Source organism: Acinonyx jubatus, chromosome D3 (assembly GCF_027475565.1).
Source record: "Acinonyx jubatus isolate Ajub_Pintada_27869175 chromosome D3, VMU_Ajub_asm_v1.0, whole genome shotgun sequence".
Taxonomy (NCBI): Eukaryota; Metazoa; Chordata; class Mammalia; order Carnivora; family Felidae; genus Acinonyx; species Acinonyx jubatus.
In genome coordinates, this window is record NC_069392.1 from 34,057,546 (window position 1) to 34,080,105 (window position 22,560).

The 22,560-nt window shown below is 34.9% G+C and overlaps 1 protein-coding gene across 5 annotated transcripts in view; it reads right to left on the reverse strand.

Moving 5' to 3' along the window:
- ANKRD12 (ankyrin repeat domain 12) overlaps positions 1 to 22,560 on the reverse strand; it is a 125,493-nt gene that overhangs the window by 22,859 nt on the left and 80,074 nt on the right. Inside the window, exon 2 of one of the 5 annotated variants that reach the window (XM_027068495.2) lies at positions 15,813 to 15,892. The exons of the other annotated variants lie outside the window; for them this stretch is intronic. Coding sequence (XP_026924296.1) covers positions 15,813 to 15,876 — 64 coding nt within the window. The 5' untranslated portion in view covers positions 15,877 to 15,892. The remainder of the gene's footprint in view (positions 1 to 15,812; positions 15,893 to 22,560) is intronic. 5 annotated transcript variants of the gene reach the window in all.

Here is a 22,560-nt window from a genome sequence, read left to right on the forward strand (position 1 = left end):
TTTAAAGAAAATCTTAAAAGGAAACATATTCCACAATTACATAATCAAGATTATAACAAATTGAATACATATGTAATTTGAAAAAAGATACCATGTCCCTTAGTTTTCTTATCTGTAACTTAGACTTACTACTAATATATACTCTAGTACAACGGGGGTAATAATGGGCTCAATTTCTACATATTTTTTAAGTAGGCCTCACGCCCAGCAGAGCCCAAATGCACAACCCTGAGATCAAAACCTGAGCTGAGATCAACAGGTGGATGGGTGCTGAACTGACTGAGCCACCCAGGCGCCCCAATTTCTACATTATTTTTAATGTTACAATTATTTTTAAGTACATGAAAGTTTAGTTGAATCTAAGCTGTATAAATAGAGCCAAAACATTGCCAAATTCTATTTCATTGTATCATTTGTAAGAAAAATATTTTTTCTTCTTCCTAGGTGGGCATCTTTTCTTAGCTGGAATGTATGTTGTATACAATAGGCCTTTATCTGAAAAGAAAACCCAGGCTCCTAACTAAAAGTAAAGAAAACTGTGGCCTCTAACCAAGGGGGAAAACCAAACTTACTAAAAAATGACAGATAACACTTAGGCACCTGGCTGACTCAGTCAGTTAAGAGTCAGATGACTCTTCATTTCAGCTCAGGTCATGATCTCACAGTTCATATGAGTCTGCTTGCTCTTTTCTCTCCCTCTCTCTGCCCCTCTCTCACTCACATGCATTCCCTCAAAATAAACTTAAAAAAAAAAAAAGATTAAAAATTGTAAACACTTCCTTTGCTAAATATTTATTAAAATTGTGAATTTAATACATTAAGCTTCCCATATAAAGTGATCTAGTTACCAAATGTCCTTCTCATAAAAATTCAAATTCCAGAAGCACTGTATAGGAGCTCTGGAGAGATCATAATCTTAGTTTTGGAGATGAGGTGAGAATATTCTAAATGAAACGATTATACTGACACATGGTATAAAAAAGAATATTTTTAGAATTCTAACTAGCTGTATAGATGTTGAAAATGCTCTCCATTTCCAGCCACCAATATTGCAATACATAGTACCAAACTACAGAACTGTTTCAAGGAACATCTATTTTGGGAGCAGTGTTTATTTTGGTCTTAAGGTACTATAAGAATATGTACTTATACAACAGGTGTTATTTTCTATTGTTAATGCTTTATAATTTGTTCTTGAGGGCTTAAGTCTGTGTAGTTTTCATGGATTTAATTCGTTATGGTTTGCATGTAACTATCCTTTTTTTAAACCAACATAAAAACATTATTTTTATGTGAGAAAAATCAGAACATAAAATAATCTATTAACTACAGAATTATTTCAAATATATCTAAGAACTAATATTGGGGGCGCCTGGGTGGCTCAGTTAGCCAAGCATCTTGATTTCAGCCCAGGTCTCAATCCCACGGCTTAGTGAGTTCCGGCCCCGTGTCGGGTATATATAACTATCTTATTTACATTTCTCATCAGATGATTAGCTTTATTGGAAATTAGGATTTTTTCCTTTGTAAATCCCACAAACCCTCAGTTTCACACCAAGAATCAGTCTCTAATAAATGTTTATTCTGTTCCATCAGGCACATAGTGTTCAAGGTGCTAGGGGGTGACAAGATGAAAAAGATAGTCCTGCCTCTTTAACAGTTACACAACTTGATAACTGCTAAAAAGGCAAAGGATACTAGAGTGAAAGGGTGCACTTGGAAGAACTAGAGAAGGAAGAAAGCAGGATTCTCAAACTAGTGGCCCCAAAGCTGAGGCATGAAAGATGTACAGGGATTTTAGGTAGGATTTCAGGGCATGGAAAGTACTATGACATAAACAACATAAACAAGCAGATCCAATCACAGCGTTTATACCATTTTATATATGGCTTTTTTCCACTGAACAGATCACATTTTCTTCTGAAACTTAATTTTCTTCATTACTATTTTTAAAGACTGCATATTGCACTGAATTAATTTGTAACCATTTAAACGGATTCTTCTGAGGGGACTTTTGGGTTGTTTCCAATTATTTGATATTACAGATATCTAATAACATAGAAAAAAATTTTTTGTATACGTTGTTACTTGAAAACAGCAATGTATCAATTTGTGTGTATGAAAAAACAAGAGAAATCCATCAAAATATCTCTACTAAACTTGTGCTAGAAGAATTATGATTTTCATTTTCTTCTTCAAGCTTTTGTTTTCCCAATTCCTAGCATTACAGGTATTACTTTTCTCTTTGGAAAAAAAATTTTTTTAGAGGTTCAGTAACATATAAAATAGTATCACTATTTTTAAAATTACTGATGTGGCTCATTTTGCCATGTGTTTGCATTTCCTCCTGTGCAATGTCACTTTATAATTTCTTCAGCCTATTTTTTCCCGATTTTTTTATGCATATTAATACCTGACTTAAATTGCACTATACATAATAATCTCATAGTGCTTACCATTTGCATTTTACCAAGGTTAAATGCAAATTCTTTAAGGGAATTACACATACATGTGTACCTTGGGTTTATCATTTGTGCTTCTGATTCATCAACTAAAGGTAATTAAGCAACGTTCCTCAATGCAGCTACTTTTCTCCTATGGTTCTTTTTCAAAGATGACTACTTTTTAAAAAAAGGAAATGATGTAAACTTTAAAGTCAGTTATCTTAACACTAATTAACGCCCATGATGAGAGAGTGGAATTACTCCAGTGAAGGATCTTAACCTGGCTTTGGTTGCTGAGTTGCATGTGGCCATTGGGCTTGCTCCACTATATGGTGGTTGGTTCTCAGCAGCCGGTGGCAGTAACGCTGTGCCGCTCTCATGAAGCTGGTGAGTCTGATCTCAGCAAAGGTACTTGTACCTCCATGACATCATTTCACTTGCAGACTAGGCTAAAACCTCTTCTCTTCCCTAAGCAACCCTAAACCTTCTGCTTTACATAGAGCAAGCTGGTCTTGTGATTATAGTGCGGTAGTAACTTTAAAAAAAAAAAAGTTTTGCCTTTCTTAGGAGATGAACGCTTACAGTGAAGATAATCATCTGGACTCCAAATCTTCAAATTCTTGTAGTCAAAATGGCCATGGCTATCATTATATTGTTACTTTCCATTTTGTTCCAATCTTTCAGTCTTCAATTATCTATTTAATCAGTAATTTGATTTGTATTTAAAACATTTATAAAATTATTTCTGACAAAAGTTCCTTTAAAAAAATGTAATGTTTATCAACTCAAACAATTTTATTGGGGTAACTAGGAAGGCAAATGAGAAATACAAAGGTTAAGCAATTATTCAAACATTAAGCTTTTCACTATAGCATTTTTCTTCTTCATAAAAAAGGCTAAATAAAGTTTAATTGATTAAAAACACTTAAATACATTTGAAATTTGCTCTTATACTTCTCAAGGTACTTTTAGAGATTTGTAACAAATACTAGTGACATTTACAGAAATAGCTAAATGTTATTTGAGGTCACTATTATCCTTAGGCTTGACTTTTTCCCTACTGAGACTATCATGTTATTTCCATTTCTTCTTGTATGGTATCCAAAAGGGGCAGCAAACAGAGCACATGTGACCAATGCAGGGAGATGATAATATTCCCAAGTAAATCCCTCTTTCAAAATCGCTGCAAAACCACCTGTGTGCATTTCACAAACCAATTACAGCTCACAAACCTAAAAGGGCATTCAGTAGAGGCTGGGCTTTTAAAATGGTTTTAATTATGATTATATTAACTTTTAGGAAATATAACTATTCTAATGTCACATATATTCTGGGAGTGGATGATGATGACATAAAGCTAAATGCACCATGAGCCTAAACTTGAACTTATAGTCAAGTCCATATCTCTACTTTTCTTGAGCTTTAGCTGCCTAACTTGGACCTTCTTGGACACCTTTCAATCATCCTAACTCAAAATTGAAGATATTCAACTCATTACCTCTTTCACAGCTGTTTCCTCTTGCTGCTTTAAACCACTATTTCCCACTTCTGGAGCATACCAATCAACCCACTTACTCCAACTGGAAACCTCAGAGGTTTTTTTTTTTTTAAACACTCTCAATTCCTCAACTTCCAAAATAACTGTTTAAAGTTTCTATCTCTAGACATTTCTTAAATCTATCTTCTATTCCCACTACCACCGTCCCAGCTTAGATTCTCATCATTTTTTGCCTAGATCAGTTCTCACCTTAAACCACAATGTGGCCAACATTATAGGAACATACTAGGTCTCGTTATCATCTGAGGGTTCTCTACTCTAGGATAAAACAAAAATTCCAGAGATGATCGTATGAAACTTTTCAAAATGTAAAACACTACTATTTATCTCTAACAGGATTTACTATTCCTATTTCAGAGACGTGTGAACAGAGTATGAGCCAGGAAGTAGCTTGTCCAAAGTTACCTCACTCTTAGGAATATAGCCCAGGATACTTTTGTCTGACTTCACCGTATTTCTACATTGTCTCCCATCTCTCTTTTCTTCTTGCTATTCACATTAGCCACATCAGTATACTATTCACTCTTCCCCAAATTTACATGCATATTTATGTGGATTCTAATCAGCTGCTCTTTATTATTTCCCAGCTACTTAACTAGAAGATATTTTAGATTAGTAGTCAGGGGGAGGAGCACTTCGAGAATTTATAAATAGGAAGGGATTGGGGTAGTCATCTGTTACGGGGAGGGTATTGGGTAGGGGACTTGTTTTGAGGCTGTTTGAGTTGGTATTTATGGAGATTACATGTTTACTTGAAGGGGTTTGGAAGCAGATAAATTTAACTTCTCATGTATCCTTTGAGAACTCACTTCCAAAGGTGTGATTTTTAATCTCTGTTTCCCACAATATCTTCAATGCAGTCCACCTATTCTAGATGAGTAAGTGCTTAAATACATGCATGCACACACATGATTCAGCTTCCTGTAAACCTTCAAAATATATGATTTTATTAACAGCACCTGCCTAAATCTATAGCACCCAGAGAATGAAAAATTTTTGTATTTTAAATTTGTGGGATGGAGTACAGTAGGGAAGGTAGTGTGCTTACTGAAGAAAAAAAAAAAAAAGGCCAATTTATGGGATTTGAGAGTCATCTGTGGGAAGGTAACCTTAAGCGAGGGAACTGTAATTTTCTGCTGGTTTTCCAGATTATTCAACAGATACTTCAAATATAAGTCCATGACTTATACTCAGGGACTTACGTAATAACTAGAAGATAGTAGGCGCTTAGTTAATGTAGAATAAATACAAATAGGATGTTTTAGAACCATATTAAGACATCAAGAAATCAAGTGGGGGTGCGTATGGTAGAACAGGAGGACTGTAGAAAGGGATGTAAACATGCAATACAAATTTATCCACTCTACAAGTTTGTACAGTATCCGGGTGGCAAATGATGTTGCCACTGACTACCATGTGGGTAATTCACTGCTGATGTCCCCTTTAAATTCAGCTATTTGAAGAGGTGGCAAATATCTCATCCACATGCCATTTAGTTCCCACATCACCTGCTATGTGGAGCACAGCTCTGTTATTTGATTTGCTTCAAGCCACCTTGAACTTTGACAAAGCCTGCACTTTCACACATTATGTGCTAACATGCCTATCTTCGTATACTGAGCTCATGCTCTTGTACATCAGTTGCTGAACTTTTTTAGTCAGCCAGAAATTTATTTTTAAGCAATGGCACCATTTTTATATAGAATTTATATAGCTACATATTGTTTGTATTTTATGCAAACTGAAAAATTGTGATACTGGTAATAACACAGTTAAGATGGAAACTGAACAGATGTAATAAAGTAGAAAATCTTTAGCCTCCTTCAGAAGCTCAATGAAATGAAGACTGTTCAACTGTGAAGAAAAAGAAAATTAGAGAACCCATATGAAGTACTACATACATGTACAGTGTATTGATATCTTGAAAAGTAATGATGAAAATAAGATTTTAAAATTACGGGCAAAATCAGCATGTAAAATATTTTAATAATTATTTATATAAAGAGTTTATGCCAATACTTCTAGAAATTAGTTTCAAAAGAAACCTAATGTTCGCTTCAGTTTTGACAAAAATTAAGAAAATTGACCAGAAACATTAAAATAATCTGCTCAACCTTCAGCAAAATTTCTTTTTTTTTTTTTTTTTTCCCCAACGTTTATTTATTTTTGGGACAGAGCATGAACGGGGGAGGGGCAGAGAGAGAGGGAAACACAGAATCGGAAACAGGCTCCAGGCTCTGAGCCATCAGCCCAGAGCCCGACACGGGGCTCGAACTCACGGACCGCGAGACTATGACCTGGCTGAAGTCGGACGCTTAACTGACTGCGCCACCCAGGCGCCCCAGCAAAATTTCTTTGTAATACCCACAAGCAACTTTTCCTTCTCAACATTAAAGTCAGTTTACCATTATACTCACTGAAGGTAAACTAAGAAAATTTGAAGATGACAACTTGGAAAAATAATTCCTTAAGTGAGATCATGGAGATGCAATGAGCAAAATCCAGACTCTGGGAAAATTTACCAGCAAATCATCAGGTTATTTCAACCAAAAATTGTAAGAACATAAGAATGAAAGAGAGGGGCGGCTGGGTGGCTCAGTCAGGTAAGCATCCCACTTGAGCTCAGGTCATGATCTCGCAGTTCGTGGATTCCAGCCCCGCATCGGGCTCTGTGCTGACAGCTCAGAGCCTGGAGCCTGTTTCAGATTCTGTGTCTCCCTTCTCTCTCTGCCCCTCCACCACTGGCAGTCTCGCTCTCAAAAATAAACAAACATTAAAAAAAAAAAAGATATTTATAAAATTAAAAGATACTTGGACATATCACCCAATTAGCAATATGTGGACTCTGTTTGCAATATATATAGACTCTGGATTCTGACTAAAAAAATTAAAGAAAAAATCTTTTGATTTTATGAGGCAGTCACAACTTAGGACAGTAGCTGTATATTTACTAGTAAAAACAGTTAGTTAGCTTAGGTATGTCAATGATATTATGGTTATGTATAAAGTAAAAAAAAAAAAAAAATTCCTACCCTTTTATAGATACCTACTAAAACACTTGCCAGTGAATTGACTTCAAAATGATGGAGTATGGAAGAATGGAGAGAGAAAAACAAGATTAGCCTGAAGGTGGTAATTAGTAAAACTGGGTAATAAATATCTATGGGCTCATAATAGTATTCTTTCTACTCTTGCATATATATGAAAAGTTTGATGATAAAGGTAAAATCACTAATTTGCTAATAATTATATTACAATCTATTTAAAAATGTTTTTTAAAACAAAAATGTTATGCAATATATAGGACAAAAAAACTCTAAACACATATACTAAAGAATTAAAAAAAATAATTTTCTTACTTTTTGAGTACAAAATCAGGTTAACACGTAAGCAAATTTTCAGGAAAATGTTATATATGAAAATGTAAACTTTCATTAAAGATTTTTAATTAGTGAATGGTAGACTCTATAGCAAGACCCAAAAAATACCAGCTATTTTCATTTTCAGAACCCTTTTTGGCAAGAGAAGGTGCCACACTCAAACATAACGAACACTGAGTCTGGCCACAGCACATACTGTAACACCATTAAGTCAAATAAACATACACTAAATTCATATTGTGATTTTATGCTACAGCATATAATACATTAGGATCATCAGACTCTGAAGTTTTCACACCCAATGACAATCGGCATGACAGAATGGAAAAGTACATGAGGTCTGTGTTTAGCTCTAGGTTTGGACCTTTGCTCTGCCACCTAATGGGTCAGTAATCTATTATCAGGGATTAACTCACAGGGCTACTGTATTAAATTTACATATGTGCCTGGTATATCCTGGCACACACCATACATGTGATAAATATTAACTCACTGCTTAAAGAGAGAAAAATGTATCATTAAATTAAAAAGCAATTAAGTAACAATGTACACTTAACATGCCAAATTCAATAAACTGCACGTTCACTTGAAAAGCCGAAATTAAATCCCATAGCTTTTCATATTTGTTTAACTTAGTATCAGAAAACTGAAGACAGAAAGATTCAAGCTAACTCCAGGCACTTACTGCACTTATTACAGGGTTACAGCAGAGGTATGTGGTCCGTCAGAATGAGGGCAATGGAAACCATCAGTTTTTCAGGTAAAAAATGGACATATGCAGACACAGACTTCTGGGGCAAAGAGGAGGGGAAGGTGGAAGCAGTGAGGGGAAAGAAGAAAAACAGAGGGTACAAAGAAACAACTTTCTTGTATTAGCGTCTGGTGGTATTTATATTTTTAAACATAAAAGTACTAGTCATAATTGACAACCCGTTATGTAAAATATTTTTTTTGGTATTCCCCAAAGAAGAGGAAAATGGAACAGGGATGGAGGGGTGGACACAATTATATAAACTGTTTCATTTGCTAATCAATTTAATGCCCTTACAGGTTGATTAAAAAAAAAGTTTCTTCTACAACTTAATAAGTAGATGAGAACTTTTTGTTGAAAATAATCCATGGAGAAAGCTTAAAATGAATACCATATTTATGCAAGTCTATAAAATGTCTCATTTCTGTATCCACCTTATAGGTCTAGGATACTACATAATAATGTTAATAACAAATTTATCCATGACCCTACAGCTAATAAGTGGCAGAGCTAGGTCTTCAAACCCAAGTTTCTCTGACTTTAATACTGGTACTCACAACCACCATGCTGTCACTTCTGAGTATATAAAAAACTTTAAATATAGTCAAGATGAATTATACAAACCCAGTATAATCATGCCATAATCTCTAAAAATTCATTATGAATACCTTCTACTTCTAGATTTCACAATTAAGTATACCAAGAAAACAACTCTGCTACAAAACCCTAGGCTCTACAATAAAACATTATATTAAATGAGATTTATTGTTAATTTATATGGAAAATGATTTGAATTAAAACATAATGCTGTTAAACATACCCACCTGAGGTTACAGTTGAATTTCAAACATGAGCTTGCTATCTATTCTTTGCCTGAGTTTGAAATATTCCCATCTTAGATATGCAGTATCTGGATTTATATATTCCATAAATAGATGAAATAAGAGATTCAAAATACCTCATTCATGACTATTAATCCAATTTATAATGGAAAAAAAGTCAGGGAATAGGGAAAATGGGTGAAGATAGTCAAAGGGTACAAACTTCAGTTATCAGATGAGTAAGTTCTGAGGACATAATTCATAGCATGGTGAATACAGTTAATACTGTATTGTGTATTTCAAAGTTGCTGAAAGTAGATTTTAGAAGTTCTCACCACACACACAAAATTGTAACTAGGTGAGACCATGGATGTGTCATCTAACCTTATCGTGGTAATTATTCTGCAATATACATATATATCAAATCACTAAGTGGTACACCGTAAACTTCCACAATGTTATACATCTATTTCATCTCAACAAAGCTAGACATAAAAAATAAAGGAAAAGCAGCCATGCTGTGACTACCTTAAATGACTAAATCTGTGAACTTGATTAGATTTCCCATCTTTATAATGGTAAATACAAATGACATTTTATTTTTTTAAATGTTCTTTTGTATTTTTCCTGAAGATTTTATTTTTAAGTGATCTCTACATCAAACATGGGGCTCAAACTTACAACCCTGAGATCAAGAGTTGCATGCTCTACTGACTGAACCAACTGGGCACCTCACAAATGACATTTTCAATTTGAAGATTACAAGGCTGCAATATTATATAAATATGGTTCTCAATACTTAATTTTAAACAATTGGACATGTGTAATGTGATAACCTTATTTTAAATTTTCACTAGTTTCAAAGCTAGTATTTATCAAGTGCTTAACTCTGTGCCAGTTGATATTCTATGCGCACTCATATATTCATTTATTTAACTTTTATTTACCACATCTTCATACCGTTTGTGCTGTAGTCTTTATTTTACAGATGTGAAACTTAGTACATCCAGGTTAACTAAACTTGCTGACAATTAGAGATTCAAGGATCAAACCTAGATAGTATGGAGTAGTAAATCTGAGCTTTTATTATTGAACAGCCATTTCAAAAAGAGTAGAAAAAAATGTTTTATGACTTGATTTCCATTACCAAAATCTCTACAATGTTGAAAGCTGCATGTGTGTAATATATTTAACTAGAACTAAATATTCTTTAGACATAGGAATACTTTCTTAAAAAAAAAAAACCAACAAAAACAAACAAAAAAACCCTTTACATTTAGAATGGTGTTTGCTTATACATGTTATTTTTTATTCAGAGATGGGTTAGTACATAAAAGTCCTAAGCTGTACTTCTTTTTTTTTTAAGGTTATTTATTTTGAGAGAGACAGAGAGAGAATATCCCAAATAGGCTCAGCGCTATCAGCACGGAGTCCAATGCAGGACTTGATCCCACAAACCATGAGATCATGATCGGAGCTGAAATCAAGAGTTGGAGGCTTAACGGACGGAGTCACCCAGGCGCGCCCCCTAAGCTATACTACTTTGGTAATCTTTTTTGTAAAAATTGTTTTCATTTATTTTCAAGTAGCATTTTATTGTTCTTTTATTATAAAAGTAAAACAGTTCATGACAGAAAGCCAGAGAAATACAGAGTTGGGTAAAGAAAAACTACCAATAAAATAATCCCACCACCCAAGAGAATCATTCTTCATAACTTCTTTAAAGTATTACATATGCCTTATTTGAATTTAACTAACTTAGAAATAATAAAGTGACAGAATTTCTGAACTTCGGGTCTCTTCTCTTGGCTCTTCTAAATTATCTGACCAAGAGAGACCTTCTACTGTCATTTCAGAAAGCATGCATTTGCTCCATGAGCAACCCAAAAATCATGTCACATTTTAGCTTGCTTTTTAATTAGGCCATGAATTATTCATGTTTTATTTTTCCTGGAGTTTTCACCTTTTTTCTTGTTCATCAGCTCAGACAATATGCCTTCACATCAATACCAGACACAGCAAGCTCTCCATCTAATTTAGACATTATGTGTATTGTTACCTACTTTCTCTTTTCTTAATAACATTCCTCATAAAGCTGACATTTTGTTAAAACATATGCCAACTGCTCATTGTTGTCACTCTGGAATTTTTCACCAAAATCCTGAGTTAGTTTTTATATCTTCCTTTTAGACTTGTGTTTTGTGTCACTGAAGAGTAATATATATATAAGTGAGGAACTTTTCCAGAGAAAGAAAGCCCTGACACTTGAGTGATAGTTGGTTGGGAACGGAATTCTAGGTTCAAAATAATATTTCACAGAATGCTGTAACTACAGCTCCACCTGTCTTCTAAAACATATTTGAGAAGTCTGATGCCAGTCTCTCCTTTGTAGGTAACATGTTTCCCTGTGATACTGGGAGCTTATAGAATTAAAAAGAATTTTATCCTTGAAGTTATTTTCTTCTCAACATTTGCTCTTTTTTGTAAGATGACTACTGTATTATCCTGGGTATGTTTTTGTTTGTCTGTTTTTACCATTTTTCGCGTATTTCCAATGTCTTTTGTTTAATGTTTTAGATGTTGCTCTTCTCTTTGATCTCAAGATCTTCAGCAAGGTCCAGTCTGTTCTTTAGAGTGTATAGAATATTTACTTTCAGTTATGATAAATATTTTGAATTCCGAGGACTTTCCAGGTCTACTTTTTCACGGCAGTCTTTTAGTAGACTGCCTTCCAAGGATCTCCAAGAATACTGAGAACAACTTATCCTTCTGTTTTCTGTATTATTTATATTCTCCAAGGTCAATAGTCCTGCTTGTTCATCTTGGCCCTTCTTGTCTTTCATTCACTTGATTTTCCTTTTCCTTAAATCTCTGGATTTCTTGTTGTACTGATGACAGGAAAAACTCATTTCTTCTCTGAGAGGCCTTTGCATTGATCTGTGGCTCTCTCTAATCTCAGTCTTCTGCTGAGACTGTTTCCTGAATAAACTAATTGTAGTTTCAGAGACTCTCTGGGGCTTGAGAGGAAGAGTACTTCACAAATGCTGCAGGCCTCTCTTATGTATATTCTGAGTTGTTCCTTTGCTCTGTAATAGTTCACTACTCACAACTAATATATTTAAGGACTAATTGTAGAACTTACTTATATTACCTAGCCAAAGAAGTAACACTAAAAAAATTTACTTGCATTTTAGGAAACAAATCATTACAGCTTTCATATCCTTAAATTGACTGAGAAATGTAGCTCAGAGACAGGGGGGAAAAACCCATCAGGTAATTTTATATAGACTCTTCTAAATCTCCACTTCTAAGCCACAGTTCTCCTAAGTTTAGGTATTTAAATTCTGCTTTCTGGAAGAAAAGCAGTCATACATCTATTTGGAAGTAAGTATGCCATACGAGGACATATTTTCACTGTATTTCTATAATAATAGATGCAGGTAAGAGAACTATAGTCAAGAGTTTAGGGGTGAGCTGGGGAAGGAAGAGAATATAATCAACAGTTGAAAATACTAAGTCTAAAAGCAAAATCTACATAGGAAGTAAAATCAAGTACCACAATATTCTGTATACTCCCTCAATTAGTCATAGTTACACATTGCCTTTCTACTAAAATGTCAGTAAAACAGATAAACTAATTCTATAAAGTATAAGTAAATTAAAAAATTTCCCCTCTGAAAACAGGACTAGTATCACTACAAAAATTTTGATGTCACTAAAGGAAACTGACAAAATCACCCAGTCTCCACTAATTCCATAACAAATATATATATATACATATATATATATTACATGGAGGTCCTTTTAATCATGACTAGATAAAACACTTTTCTGCAGACAGAATGATATAGCTAAGGCTGAACTCATTCAATGTATGCATATATAATAATTTTTTATATATAATAAATAATTTTTAAAAGTCAAAGGTCTTTAAGGGTTCTGCCCAAATGTACCCTTCAGAGAGTTTTAGTCTTGCATATTCAGCAATATCTCAACTATTATAATTATGTGACAGACTCACTTTAAGTTGCTAGGTACTGGTAGAAATTCAGTTTGTGATAAAAGCCATTAAACTAACATTATTAACAAAGAAACCTACTATTTATAAAAAATAATCTTACATATTTTGGGCATATACAATTAAAATTTCTTGGTTATATAAACTTCAAAGAGAGATATTTAATAGGCTTTTTATGTACCATAAAATTTAAAGACTTATAATGTATTCATTTGCAGACATCCAAAGAACGTCTCAACTGCAACCACAATTTTCCATTTATTTTTCTGATATATGAACAAGCAAAAAATATAGAAGTGTGTAATTCGTATAGACACTGCTAAAAATGAACACCTACAGTAAATGGTAATTTAGTAATTTTGTTTCCTTTTTCTCCACTTAACAAACTTTAACATACATATTTTTCTTTAAAAAACACTCCATGTAGAATTAAATATTCTTAAGCTTTGGTATTAGGTTGATATAATTAATCCATAAAAAAACACATGGTAAAATCTGTATTGATTTTCAACTAAGAGAACTGTAGTGGTTTTGTTTGAGATTCAGATAGAAGCAGCTGGTGATATTTAGAAGAAGGTCTGAAAAATTACAATTCAGAATTCTGTGTGTCAAGTGTACCATATATGTCACAAAGCAGAGGAGAAAAAGCAGAGCATGCAAAAACACTATGCAAAACACTATGGAATTTCGTCTGGTTGGTCATGAAATCAAAGAATATCTCACTGCCTATCATGCTGTATTCTCAATCCTCTGTACATAACGGTTACCTAACTGGACTTTTCATTTCTGCCAAGCACTGGTACTACAGGGATAGGTGAGACAGAAAGGGTGCTGAACACCCACCACTGTGCTTGCTGCCACTCCACCAGTTCAGAAATGGATTTAATGTGAGAGTTTGCTAACAGTCCTAATTAAACGAAATAAGGTTCTTGGGTTATAAATGGATTATAATTTTCCACACCTGGCCTAACTCACTTCCTAACATATATTCTGGAAGTGATTTAAAAATGCCATTTGGAAAGCAAGAAGATAAAATATTCTTTACATCTTAAAAGGGAGAATCTTTAATTTTAGGTATATAACATGCAAACTCCTTTATCCTACAAAATGCTTGATCAAGTCTAAACTCCTATAATGATCAAGTATGCTGATAATATATTTTAACACTCTAAAAACATCTTATGTAATTTCTTCCTATAGATATCTTCATACTTCTAAGGTTAAAAGGTTTGCTTTAAAACTTCCTAAGGTGATGCTTCTTCCTACTTATGGTTAAACTGTTAACATCACATGATCCATTTAATAAAAATTTCTGGTATATCTGGACTTAAATAATTGTTTTTTTGATCTATTGATTTAACTTATAATTCCGTATGTGCATGTATCAACCAGTCATATTTTCATAGCTCCTGAAATATAAAACTGAGGAAATGAGTTTCACAAAGTATGACAATATATTTAGAATAGTTACAATTTAATATTTTAACATTAAGAAAATAAGGCTCTTTAAAAATACTGGTCATTTTGTGTATTTTATGACACAGAAATGTACTCAGTAAACACCAGTGGGTAACAATATATCACTGTCTTTTTAAAAGTTTCCTGATCTGTTTTTACAGCAGATGCTAAGAGTAGCTCATCTATTTATTATGATGGAGTATCTCCTTAAGGTGAAGTATGCAAGTGAGGAAAGTTTATAGCAGCTGCTCGATAAACAAGGCCAAGATTTCTGGTGGTTGAAGTAACATAAGAAAAAGGTGAATGCCTTTTTTGACAATGACTGGCATTTTCAACTTTGTTCACTGGTCACTCTGCTTAAGTAATAAAATTAGTATCTGTAAATCTGTAACAGAATTTCTACTTTGGCAATTAATGAATGCCAGAAAGTATGGGGGGGCACTGTGTGACACAGAGTTACCCACTTCTCCATTACCATAATTATGTTTCATGAGTGTGACATGACTCTGAATAATATGACTGAGTCCTCAGCAGAGCAGCAAGAAGCAATTACTTGTAGCAAACACCATTATTAGATAGAATTTCTGTGCAGGAAGGTAATGTGGAATAAGACTGTGGGGAAAGGGCAGAAATTAGGGGGGAAAAAGACTAAAGAATTATGCAAATTTAAAAGTGCCACACATTTGTATACAAATAAGCTATACTAACCAAGACATGTATTCCTGCAATATTATAAATGTTTGATATGCATGACTTAGGAGAGCTACTCAGTGTAGTCTCTGGACTGAGGCTAGTCTGCAAATTATTACTAATCTGTGGAGAAATAAGGAGCCTGCACCAAAACTGGAAATCAATTTTATGTCACTAGCACACTGTTTAATTCAGCTGATATTTACTCATAGCCTTTCATCCTTCCTGGTAACGGGAAGCAATGTGTTGATTTACATTCTGGCACAAGCTCCTTATCTTGAGGACCAGTAACAGTTTGTGGAACAGCAACCTTGACCTGAGTAGCACTGGCATAAAGCACAATGCCTAATGGAATAAGCCATATTTTAAATGTTACATATTTAATACTATTTCCTCCAAATTTATTAAGTTCTAAAATCCAGCGTCTTGGTTATATTATCTAACTTTGCAACTCTTAAAGTGTATCTGTCACATGGATGATGTGATATACCAGATGGGTAATGATGCTATCAGGCTATATACATACAAACATCTATGGGCAGTTATTCTTGATTAGATAGTAATACATTCTAAATTTAGATTGGATGAAGTTTGATAAAGTTAAGTCTAACAAGGACCTCATGTAAAATAAACAAAGTGGGTATTTTCATCAGTCTTTTTCAGCAACTCCAAAATTTTTGTATGATACTTACTGATGATTTTTGCATCATTCCTTGAGGGACTTTGATCAAGCAATAATTCAGGCACATTCACCATGTGGAAAATAAATATTCTGAAAAATCAATACATAGTTGATGAACACATGAAACAATATCAGTGAAAATCAAAAAAGGCTCTTGAAGATGTGTTTCACTCTAATTAAACATTTAAGTTCAGATATGATCCCTCCCCTCTTCCACAGGCAATCTGTTTTCTAATGGCAAGTTTTATAATAAAAGCTGCTCTTCACAGCCACTGTTTTCTGAAGAGACCAGAGTTACAGAGTTCATAGCCATAATAAATGGGAAAATTAACATACCATATACAAATTTTCTTTTTCAAATCTTATTTTCTTACTTTCTTATGAAAGCCAAGGTAATTTTAACTGTTATAGCCCTGATCTCACACAGCACAAATGACTTGCAGCTTATAACTGGTAGATGGATTTACAAATATTTTAGAAGTAGAAACTGACAGAGGTTAGTGGATGATTACGTTAGCATCTTCATTTTCTTAATCAGCTGTATCCCTAGTACTTAAATAATACCTGACACATAATCAATGTTCAAGAACAGGTGCTGAAAAACTGAAGGAAAAGGAGACAGAGGAGTTTATTAAGATGACCACCAAGTGACATATATACAGATAAATGATGCTATCATCAATCGAGACACGAAAAACAAGAAAAGGAGTCTAAATGGAAGAGAAAGAACTTCTATTTAGGTCTACTGATTTCTGTGGGAATTCTAAGTGGTAATATCCAGAGAGCAATTAAATATACAGGTTTGAGGTTTAAGAGAAAAGTATGGAATACATATCTGGAAGACCTCACCATATTGATGGTAGTTAAAACTGACTGTGGGTGAAATTTATCTATGAGAATATGTGTCATGAGAAGACAGTCCAGAAAGTAAAATCTTTGGAAAAACCAACACAGGAATGTATGGGAAGGGAATGAGGAAGAAATGAAGATGAGATTCTAGAAGGAAACTGAGTACAAACAGTCCAGGAAGCTAGATGAAAGCTGGGAGAGAATCACATTCCAACAACCAACACAGGAGAATTTTAGAAAGAACGTCAACATTGTCAAATTCTGCCAGGAGAGTAAAAAGATAGCTAAGGGATCTGGCAGTTAGATCATGTGTGATGTTAGTAAACAGATTCAACAAAGTACATTTCGCTAGGTATATATCCTTTCAAATTCTGTTCCATACTTGTAAGATTTTACACAATGTACATACACAAACTTAGAGGTTTAACAAATATTATTCATTTTAAAACTGAGATATTATGATTATCTTGATTTTTCTAACTCAAAAATATCTTAATGAAAATCTCTCCAAGTAATAGCATTAGGACCTACTTTCTCACAGCTGTACAATAAATAGTCCATTGTGTGACTATCTACCACAATTTATGCAACCAATCCCTTGTATCACCATACAGTTTTTCTTTTGCCACTAAAAACAGCGCTATAAAAAAACATGAGATATTATCAGAAGTTTAATTGCTAGATCAAGGAGCATATCTATTTAAAAAAATGTTTACAATGATAAATTTTGAACTTACACAAAAGTAGGCAATGTTATACTATACCACCAGGAAACCACTAGCCCATCATGTACTCATCACTCAGCTCCAATAGCCATCAATCCTTGGCCAATTCATACCTCCATTTATCCTCTCCCTGTATCACTTTGAGGCACATCCTGTTCATATCATTTCATCTAGAAATATTTTAGTATATATCTCTACAAGATAAGAGCTCTTGTATTGTTAGTTGTTGCCAGACTGTTTTTCAAAGACTGTTGTAACAATTCACGTACTTCCTTTTATATCCCTTCCTCTACTAAATAACCACTTTTGTAAGTTGTTGGTTTATTTTTCCAAAAATTTTTTTAAATATAAGAAAATATACTTATTAGTACATCTTTTAAATGTTTAAATGTCTGCTATTATCTTTCTTTTACCCTGACATATGAATAATACCTTGGTCAGGTACAGAATTTTTATAGTGCAATTTTCTCTCAACAGTTTACCTTCCACTGTTAGAAGTTCTACATCCAGGAGAGCCTGGGTGGCTCAGTCAGTTAAGCATCTGACTTCTGCTCAGGTCATCATCTCACTGTTCATGAGTTTGAGCCCTGTATGGGGCTTTCTGCTGCCATGGTTAGCACAGAGCCTGCTCCAGATCCTCTGTCTCCCTTGCTCTCTGCCCCTCCTCCACATATAACATACTCTCTCACTCTCAAAAATAAACATTAAAAAAAAAGTTGTAAGTCCAATGCCAATGTGACAGTATTTCCTGGTAGATAACTTGTTACATTCAGAACTAAGGAAACTGACAAATACATGTCTGGTGGATGTGAGGGGATATGTGTGTGTGTGTGTGTGTGTGTGTGTGTGTGTGTGTGTGTGCGTGTGCACACACATGTTTTCATTAAACCATCTGGGGGCGCCTGGGTGGCTCAGGTGGTTGAGCGTCTGACTTTGGTTCAGGTCATGATCTCATGGCTTGTGGGTTCAAGCCCCACTCCGTGTTGACAGTTGAGAGCCTGGAGCCTGCTACGGATTCTGTGTCTCCCTCTCTCTCTACCCCTCCCCACTCACACTCTCTCTCTCCTTCAAAAACAAATAAATGTTAAAAAAAAATCTTAAACCATCTGGAACTCACTCACCTTTATAACTGATAGACTCAGGCTATCAGAAAATTTTTCAGCTCAGGACAATTTTTTTTCTATTTGTTTAATTATGGACTATCTTTCACCTGCTTCTTTTTTTTCCCTTTCAAATTCCTGTAGATATTACTCACATGTTTGACCTTTTACATTTCCTAGATCTATTCTCTTAAGTCTTTTTTCTTTTAGGATTCTTTCTCTTTGTATTTTTGCTTTGTTGTAAGGATTTATTTTACATGATTTTCCAGTCTGACAACTTAAAGCCCTAACAATGATCATTCCTCACTGGAGTTCTGCTTGTATAATCATGTTTTTTATTAGTTCCAAAAAGTCATTTTGTGCTGTACGTGAATTTTCTTCAGTGCTCATTTTTGTTGTCGAAGTTAATCTGCTTCCTCTAGTAGTTTTATTTAGCTGGGTTAACATTTTGTTTAAAATGATCATTCTCTCAGATTTCTAGACAACCTTGAAGGGTTGCCTTTCTTTGTTAGCACACTGTAACCCAATGGTGGGAGTAGACCGAGGTAGTGGTGGAAGGTAAAGTGGCCTTCACCCCTGTGCCTGCCAGTTAGCAGCTAAAGTACCAGGAGAAGGCTCTCTGTTGTTTGATTCTAGATCTCCTCAAACTTTTCTAGTCTCTGTAATGGACGAACTCAGCCTACAGATTTAGCTATTCCTGGGATTTGTGGAGGCTGAAAAGTCCTGAATAATCCCTCAGGGCCAGTAAACCCTCCCCAGCAATTCAACAAATATTTACCAAGCAGTGTCTATGTACCACTTAAGGAACTTAGATCTACTGGATGGTTAAGAGGTGAAAACAGATGCTGGAAAGAATGTTGCCCCCTTTACAATTTTGCCTATAGTTTTAGTTTCATTCATTAACATTACCACTACTACACCCAATACTGCTATCAACACTTTACCCAATATTGTATTTTTCTTTCCTTCTTTACAGCCCCCACCCTCGGTCTCCTCTTCTTATAATTAATCCTACTTTTGGATAGGTGATAGTGCTGATCACTTCCTAAGTGAAGTAAAAATGCTGATCATTTTCTTAGTGAAATAAAGGAACTATTACTATTGCTGGTCCCCCTCAAAACTACTGAAAGCTTATCAGGCTTTCCCCAACATATCATCTTAATAATTTTTTAGTATCTTTTAAATGGAGAGAGAGAGAGAGAGAGAGAGAGGTAAGAATTTCTTAGCATCTTTAAATGTAGACAGAGAGAGAGGGAGGGAGGATAAGGGAGAGTAAGGGAGGGAGAGGGGGAGGGAGAGGCAGAGAATCCCCAGCAGGCTCCATGCTCTCAGCACAGAGCCCGATGTGGAGCTCATTCCCACAAACCATGAGATCATGACCTGAGCTGAAATCAAGAGTCAGATGCTCAACCAACTGAGCCACCCAGGCACCCCAAGAATTTCTTAGTATTAAAAAAAAATCTAATATCCCACGGATTCCTGGGTGGCTCAGTCAAACGTCCAACTCTTGGTTTTGGCTCACGTCATGTTCTTGAGGTTTTGTGAGTGTAAGCCCTGCATTAGGTTCTGTGCTGAAAGCATGGAGCCTGTTTGGGATTCTCTCTCTCTTCCCGTCCCTCCCCAACTTGTGCTTGCTCTCTCAAAATAAATAAACTTAAACAAACAAACAAACCCTAATATCCTGGAACTTACAAGTGTCATCTATCTCGACTGAGTTTTATGCAAAAATACCCCAGAAAAGTATAACTCATCTATTAAACACATGCTTCGTTTTTTTAGTCTTTCTCCTTTTTAAACATTTTATTTTTTTTTTAATTTTTTTTTTTTCAACGTTTATTTATTTTTGGGACAGGGAGAGACAGAGCATGAACGGGGGAGGGGCAGAGAGAGAGGGAGACACAGAATCGGAAACAGGCTCCAGGCTCTGAGCCATCAGCCCAGAGCCCGACGCGGGGCTCGAACTCCCGGACCGTGAGATCGTGACGTGGCTGAAGTCGGACGCTTAACCGACTGCGCTACCCAGGCGCCCCTCCTTTTTAAACATTTTAACTTTTTCCTACAGGTTATCCTTTTTCATTTTCATGCAATCTCTGTTGAAGAACCAAAGCTGTCTGGGTCTCCCACAGTCTAGATTTTGGTTAATGAAGTTCAGCATATCCCTCAAACCCTGATATTTCCTCCAAGTTGCAGCTGGAACCTGAGGACTGAGAATTGTATTCTTTCATTGGGGGCATTGCAGTATTTTTTTTTTTTAATTTAATGTTAGCAATGCTTAGATATATTAACTAACTGGGAATTGCAAAACAGTTAATCCTTTTCTCCCATTCTTTTGGCTGAATTAATCTTAAAAGAAAACACTTCTCACCTATAAAGTTACCCAGTGATAAAGTTCATATAGGAAAGGCAAAATAAATGATTACTTTCCATTTCTGCCTAATTTTTAAGATAACAAATTAGTTCTCTGATGATGAATTAATTTAAAAATTTATCACTATGGAATCATGGATTTAAACATAGGTGCAACTAATACTGTTACTGAAGCACAAACTATCCCATCTTTGGCCAGTGGGTATTCCTCCAACTTGTTTCCTAAGGCTTTTTGACAAGGCTTTGATAGTTTCCTTAGAATCTGTAATGACAAAATGTCCCAAGTTTATCTTCTAGATTTCCTCAAAGAATCACCTATTTTTTCCCAGTTTTCTTTTCATTTTTCTTTTTTAATTTGAGAGAGTGTGAGTGGGGGAGGAGCCAAGAGAGAAGGGGTCAGAAGATCTGAAGTGGGATCCATGCTGCCATCAGTGAACCCAATACAGGGCTTGAATTCACGAACCATGAGATCATGACCGGAGCTGAAGCTGGATGCTCAACTGACTAAGCCACCCAGGTGCCCCATCCTGCTTTTATTTTACTTTTAGTAGAATATTTTTCAAGATTATAATCTGGGCACTAGGAATGACTGATTATTGCATACTGTCTTAATGTCACTGCTTTTATATCTTTTCAACACATAAAGCAAGGAAAGCTTATATACTGATATGTTTACCTACATATATATATATATATATATATATATTTTTTTTTTTTTTAAGTTTATTTATTTTGAGAGAGACAGCAAGTAAGGGAAGGGTAGAAAGAGAGAAGGAGAAAGACAGAATCCTAAGCAGGCTCTGCACTGGCAGCATGGAGCCCAATGCAGGGCTAGAACTCATGAACTGCAAGATATGACCTGACCCGAAGTCAGATGCTTAACCAACTGAGCCACGTGGTGCCCCAGTATTTATTTCGAATTTCATTTGGAAATAATTTCAGACTCACAAAAAGCTAGAAAAAATACTAAATACTATATATCCTTTATCCAGATATGCCTATTATTGTTATACTCTCTTGCTTTATAACTTGTATTCTCTCTGTATATACGTGTGTGTATATATACATTTTTTCCTTTGAACTGCACGAAGGTAAATTATATACATCATGGCTCTTTACCTCTACCTACTTCAGTGAATATTTCCTAAAACATAAGGATATTATCTATCACCACAGTACAGTTATCAACTTCATAAATTTACACTGATAAAATGCTAATCTTCTGTCCATATTCCTTGTATGGTATAATGTTCTTTATATAGTCATTCTCCCCCTCCAGGATAGGATCCAGACAAGGAACAGGTATAGCCCTTAACTGTTATCTCTTTACATAATATGGAACATTTCTATCACTTTATGACATTGACATTTCTTAATCTTTCATGGTGCTGGCTCTTAAAAAGAAAAAAACCAGAACATTCCTCATGATTATGCATTCACAGCCAGAATGCTAGAAGAGTAACATTATATCCTTCTCATGGTATCACATCTGAAGGCACATGATGTGCATCCATCCCTCCCTTGATGATGGTAATTTTGACCACAAAGTTCAGTGCTGCTAAATTTCTCTTCTCTATCATTACTGTTTTCCTTCTCCTCTGTTGTGGTATTGGTAAAAAGGCCATGTAAACATTCTGCTCATCATCAAAAAGTCCCCTGTAGATTATCAGCCATTAGTGATTCTTGCCTAATCATTTTTACCATAAAAGATATAAAT